Source organism: Gnatocerus cornutus, chromosome 10 (assembly GCF_029298725.1).
Source record: "Gnatocerus cornutus isolate USDA-ARS CGAHR chromosome 10, icGnaCorn1.1, whole genome shotgun sequence".
Taxonomy (NCBI): Eukaryota; Metazoa; Arthropoda; class Insecta; order Coleoptera; family Tenebrionidae; genus Gnatocerus; species Gnatocerus cornutus.
In genome coordinates this window covers 1,421,859-1,428,475 of record NC_142242.1, presented here as the reverse complement: position 1 = coordinate 1,428,475, position 6,617 = coordinate 1,421,859, and the positions used below count along the sequence as shown (strand labels likewise).

The following is a 6,617-nucleotide window of genomic DNA, read 5'->3' as shown; positions in this document are numbered from 1 at the left end:
CTAAAAACGGTAAATTTAAGTTAGGAAGAGTCTATACTTTAGTAGTCACGCGGATGCACAGCATAGCCAAGGTTCCCATACTTACGTGAAACAAAAGTATATGCGTTTATCCATTCTGAAATGAAGCCGACCACTCGAGTTTTCTCCGTATATACGGTGATGGTACAGTTGGGATCTGGGATATCGTCGGCTTGCATGTCTTTAGAAGTTTTCTGCACAGCAGGAACGCGGGATGGGCGGAACAGGTTAGTACGAGGAGTTGTGTAAGGCTGAAAGGACGCTGCAACCAAATATCAGATGAAGTTGCCGTTTACTGGAAGGTGACTTGTGATCAAGCAAGCTGCAGTGGTCACTCGGTGTTAGACTTCACCCCAAGTCCAAATATGTACAACGGACTCCACCAATGTAAGATCCTCTGTTGCTTTGCAAGCCAAACAGCCTCGGAGGGAAACATGCAACTTGTAAACATGCACCGACTAATTACATCGACTTGTGTGGTGTTCAAACATCCCGAGGGTTTTCATCTCGAGATGCGAATGTTTTTCAACAAGCAAAGATAACATTTTAGATGAACGCCTCTATCGATAACCGACGAATACACAATTTGGACTAAAGTTAAGATGAGATCTTAACTGATTCAAAGAGTTAAGGGGCACAACCACTGTGTGATTTTTGGGAATTTTTTTAAAGAAAACTACTGCATGAAATGTTTTCAATTTTGGAGGATACATTTTTACATAAATAATGAAGAAAATTTGAAATTTTCAGATGAAAATATTTTATTCTGCTCAAGTTATTAAGTATCTCCCAAGCCACTAGAAAAAAGGACCTCCACTGCTGCAGTGATTGCGGCCTTCACTATTGTTAAAATAAAAATAAGATTATTAAACTAGAAGTTATTTCCCGTGGGATGAACCTCAATTGTGGAAAAATTTTCAAATTTGACAAAATGGCGGATTTTTAAAAAAAAATTTGAAAATTTGATGATTTTTGACCCGCCAAAATCACATTTTTTATACGATCGAAAAACTGGAGATTCATCGTATAGAGCAAGATAAACAAAATAAAACAAAAAAAGTTACAACTGCAGCAAATTTGAAAACTTTAGTTTTAAGAAAAACGCGTTTAAAGATAACTTTATTATATTTAACAGCTGTAACAGTTTATTATACTAATAGCTGCAACTCAGAAACTATTTAAAATATTTGTTTGAAATTTTTTAAATATTGAACCTATCGAAATATGCAAAAAAAACAAAACATTTTTTCCAAATTTCACAGTGGTTGTGCCCCTTAAGCCTTTAACTATTATAAACGTTATTTACGTTTTGACATTTTTTTCATAAATTACAAAAAATGAGAATTTGAAATTTTGGGAACAAAAATAAGCGAATAAGGCAAATCGAATGGTAATATTTACATAATTGTGACACTTCCGGTTATGTCGGATACAATAAAAATTTGCGTTAACTTTATGTATTTTACACCTATTTCCTACTAAAAATACGGAAAAAAGAAGTGTTTTTACTTTTTTTCTTTCATTTTTTTAAGCATGCTTTGGAATGATGACAATTCAATTTTATGCGGATCTTTTATAAACAAATTTTGTGGTTTAATAGAAATAAAAAATTCTCAAAAATTGTTTTTCGAAATATTTTTTTTTGTAATGCAAATTTATGTTATTTTTTGAAAAATCGAGATATTTCAGAAAGGATACAATTTAGGTATTATTACGGTATATAGAAAGTGATCTTTAATTTGCATCTAGAATTAAAAAATGCAATAAAATATTGGGTGTTCTATTTAAAATAAACAAGTTGACTGCCACTTCCGGCATAACATAAATTTCAAATTCTTATTTGCATTTTCTGAGAAAAATGGCAAAACGTACATATATGTTTACAACAGTTAAAGGGTTAAAAGAGCAACCAGCTCCACGAACCCTTAAACTTTAGATTCAATAAATTTAGGACTTAACGACCTTTCCAAAAAAATCCAAGTTTCAGAGTGGCAGGTTTGAATAAATGCGCCCGTCAAACGTGTGCAAAAACCATAAGTGAGATTTCATTGCCCCAAGAACATAAAAAGTGCTTTGGTGGTCGTGACGAAGCCACTATTTATCTCCGCACACAAGTCGAGGTATTTGCGCCGCCACCAAAGTAAACATGCTAACTCACCGAAATCAAGTCCGTTAGACTTGTGTGCAGGACTCTTTGCGTTCACGTTGGGTGAATCCTTGGTTAAATTATCTCCTTTCCCTGCACCTTCAATGTTAGGAGCCGGAGGTGAAGCCGCTGATTCTCTGATGTATTCGTTTCCTGCATCATAAGTCTCGAAATCCTCGTCGTCGTAATTTGTGAATTCTTGGTCGGCTTCAACTTCGTCTGGTTCTAAACGACCCTCGTATTGTTCTTTTAGGACTTTTCTTGGAACTATAAGTTGGTTCGTTGGTAGGATTAAGTAATAAGTAATGAGGTTACATACCGCAGGTGTAGACTACTTTTAGATACATGCGTGATTCTGGACGACAGGGGCTGCCAAAGGTGCTTATGTCAGCTGACAATTCACAACTTCGTTTGCCGTGGCAGAGTTGCATCACAGTTTCTGTGGCGTAGCTCACCAGACACGCTAGGGACAAACAGTTTCGTGACAATAACAAGTTAAGTTGTCTTGACAGACTTTTGAATTTTCCAAGATAATTCGCGTCAAAATATGGCTTAAGGGGCTTGGAAAATGATTGTAATCTTCTGGATAAAGTTACGCCGAGATTGTGTATTTTTGGGGGAATGTATTTCACCTGTTCACGATTTCAACTGCAAACTGAGTATTGTTTTTATTAGTAAAGCTCGTGCCAAGAACTGCGAGCGTTTTAACTTCCACAATAAAATCAAAGAAATTTATGATTAATGAGTCTGCACTGGCCGACCTTCTTGAAATTCAAATGTTTTCAATTTGTCACGTTTGATATTGCAGGGATCTTGAAAAATCGTACTTAACCCATTAACGCCCGCTACCAGAAATATATTTTTTTTTTTCATCAATTTTTCCTATGAGGTTTAGTTTAGATACCTGGGTGATCCTATATAAAAATTTTGAAAAAATTTCTTCTATTCTTCTAAGCTAAGTCTTCCATTTTTTCTAAACTGTCCTTTATACAAGACACTAAGCGGAATCATATAGAAACGTTCATTAAATAAAATACAGGTAATATATTTTACTGACCAATATAACATTTTTAACTTTTTTAAACTTTTGCGACTGATAAAGTTTTTTAAAAAATGGTACGAGTTACATTAGACATCTAGAAGTCGTTTTAATCGACCAGAGTTGATTTTTCTTAATTTTTATGTTCAAATTTTACCCATGTATGTTAATTTTTAGTCATCCCCTCTCACCTTCGTAGACTATCATCCCCTTTATAGTCAAGAATAAACTTGTTTGCATTGGTAAAGCAATATGCAAAAATTCGACAAGAAAAATGTGCGCAGACATACTTCTGCAACTTAACGAATCCGCCTATGTCCTATAAATAGGACAACATAATTTACAAGCTATTATTACTATATAAAAAGCATAAAATATGTACAAAATATATGGCTTTGTTAAGAATGAACCTTACTTGTAATAATCCATAAGTTAAATTAAATATTCAGTTTATCATTTTAGAGCAAACAAATTAAATACGGTGAAGTGAAAAATGCACTAAAATCCGAGGTTTATCAATTTTTTTGCTAAAAACTGAAACAACCATTTGCTTGAAAAAAAATGTTAAACAAAATCAAAAGACAGTAGTTTACAGTAAAAATTAAAACATACAGAAAAAACAATTCTAAAGTACTGTAAAAAAATGTAAACTAATCTGTTTTTGATGTTGTGAAGGATCTAATTTTAATAAAAATAGAATAATCAACTTACTTTCCTCGCGTACGCCTTGAGGCTGCGGACATTGAATGCTTTCGTATTCTGTTCTTCCATAGCTGGCGCTATATACCGCAACCCTTGAGTTGGGATTGCACTTCAATTGAATTCGTTCATTCTCGCAGGCCACTTTACTTCGAAACTCATCTGAAAAATCCCATTCACTCGATTTCTAGAAAATTTCTATGCATTCTTCATACTTACAAGGCCTACATTTATATGCTACTTCAACATATTTTCGAACACCTGGACATGGATCTCCGCCGAAGGTTTTTGGAGACGTTTTGAACTTGCATTGGCGTTTCTTTTGACAGGCCTCCACGACAGTCTGCAACAACGAGTACTAGGTACCGTCAGTCAGATCGGCTGTATAAACCTTCATATTGTATGAATAATTCATGGCCAAAAGCTTTGCAAAAACATACCTGCATGCTTACGTTAGAAATGTTAAAAACAAACAGTACACTAGACTACCCATTTCCAGGCCGCCAGAAATTGCAACACTTCCGCAAAGCCTAGCTAAAATAATTAAGTCAAGCCACAAAAATCATACATTAAAAAACGATTTTCAACATTGCCTTAATGTTTCAACCTGAATTCAAGTCAAAGTAATTACAAATTTATGTAAACCTCGTCAAGATAGAGACAATACCAAAATTGAAGTTATTAGATTTAACCCGTTTTGTGTTGATTAAGCCTTTCTGTATTGTTAGTTTACACGCTGACATTACATTATTATCTGATAACTGATAACAAAACATTGTGTTCTCTCTACGATTACTATCAAAAGCGATAAAGATTTGTTCATTTTCCTGAAACTTTTTGTTTCGAAAGTTCACTGATAATGAATTATTTCCAAAAGCTAAAACGCAGATTAAAAATTTACGGGTTGTGAAAAAATGAAATATTTCACACAAAGCGGTTGAACGCTTTCAACTTTGTTTATTGTTGTGAAACAATATTTTCATTTGGGGAAAATTTATTTCAACAACGCGAATTGCGGTGATGGGGGAAAACGCAAAGATTTATTTTTTCTTGTTAGAGAAAAATATGAAAATTGGGTGTTTTTACGATTTATGAAATTCGCTCTGCTTTCTTCTCAAAAAAGATGTTTTAATTTCTTCACTATTTTCGACAGTACAATACAAATTTTTTGACAGATAAAAATGTACAAAATTTTAGTTTCATCGGACATTCTTGAAATGTGTCTGAATCTGAAGTTAGCTTTGCTCCATCAGGTCTGGATTCAGAAACATTACATTTTTAAAAAATATGTTTTTGGGTTCTGCTGTACGAGAACAATAGTTGTGCTAAGTTAGAAAATTTTAAGACCAGAAGTTAGATGCTTTAGAAATTTTTTCCTTCAGAACGATCTAAAATGTTGGAATTTTTTCTAGTAAATTTTCATAACTTTGACAATTTTGGTTTTTAACGATTAGAATTTGGAGGAGCTACTACTTTAAACTTGCTTAATAAGTGTGCTAAACTACAAAATTTTATGACAAGGAATAGACGTTTAAGAATTTTTTTCTTCAGAACGGTCTAAAATTTTCGAGATTTTTCTAGCAAAATTCATAACTTTGGCGATTTTGATCCTAAGCGAGTGAAATTTGGAGGAGTTACTAATTTACACTTGCTTAATAAATGTGCAAAGTTACAAAATTTTAAGACAAGAAATAGATGTTTTAGAAAATTTTCCTTCCGAACGATCTAAAATGTTGGAGATTTTTTATAGCAAATTTCATAACTTTGCCAGTTTTGATCCTAAACGAGTAGAATTTGGAAGAGTTATTAATTTAGACTTGTTTGTTTAATAAGTGTGCTAAGTTACAAAATTTTGAGACAAGAAATAGATCTTCTACAAAAATTTTCCTTAAGAACAATAAAATTTTTTCGAAATTTTTTCTACTAAAACTCAACTTTGGCAATTTTGATTTTCAGCGAGTAGAATTTGAAGAAAAATAAAATACTTTTTAACAGTTTATTGATTTTGCAAGTGAACGCAGTACAGTTTCAAGTACTCGAAAAAATATGTTTCAAAAATCTCCAAATCCTGACCTGACCGAGCAGAAATTTTTCTAGATTGGAACTGAAATCTGAAAATAATTCTGAGAAACGTTTTTTCTGTGGACGAGGAAACAATAAAAAATCCGAACGAATCAAAAATGCAATCAGATAATTTAATTGAAGCCCACAGAATGGATCAATCAGTCATGCAATTCAAAATACGAAAACACATAAAATCGTCTCGGTTTTGAAATGAGTGTCTACACTTTTTCCGTGTGAAACAAACATGCTTTGGGAATGTTCCTTACTTAAAATTTTGATTTCGTAATTGTGTGAATTTAAAAGAAATGGCATTCCAAAGTGTAGTGTGCTCTTTGAGTAATTTTCCCATCCTGTAATAAAATCGGTCAGCATGTGTTTAATGCAGTAACCGAAGATGAGTGTAATGAAATGAGTAGTAATGCAGCAACCAAAGCGAAATAAGAACAGGCAGCCAAGAGCAGTGTTCTTTTGATTGCTCAATTCGCAGTGCCTCTGCCTATGTAACTCAATACATATACATTATTATACACAATGATCACTTACTCTCCCCCATGTTCCTTGAGCTACTTCCTCCCACTTGGTCTGTAAATAAGCACAAGCTAAGCTTTTCAAATGTTTACTTGTATCTCTATTGCTCTATTATACATAAAG

General features: G+C 33.3%; 1 protein-coding gene across 5 annotated transcripts in view; it reads right to left on the bottom strand.

Annotated features, from left to right (window-relative positions):
* The window catches only part of LOC148167010 (uncharacterized), a 72,780-nt gene that overhangs the window by 940 nt on the left and 65,223 nt on the right, over positions 1 to 6,617 (bottom strand). For 3 of the 5 annotated variants that reach the window (XM_088048243.1, XM_088048244.1, XM_088048242.1), the window contains exons 3-8: positions 6,510 to 6,548; positions 4,122 to 4,260; positions 3,915 to 4,064; positions 2,484 to 2,627; positions 2,177 to 2,431; positions 86 to 280 (exon numbers count right to left, since the gene is read on the bottom strand). In XM_088048243.1, the coding sequence (XP_087904369.1) occupies positions 86 to 280; positions 2,177 to 2,431; positions 2,484 to 2,627; positions 3,915 to 4,064; positions 4,122 to 4,260; positions 6,510 to 6,548 (922 nt within the window). The remainder of the gene's footprint in view (positions 1 to 85; positions 281 to 2,176; positions 2,432 to 2,483; positions 2,628 to 3,914; positions 4,065 to 4,121; positions 4,261 to 6,509; positions 6,549 to 6,617) is intronic. The other 2 variants (XM_088048240.1, XM_088048241.1) reach the window with 2 other exon arrangements.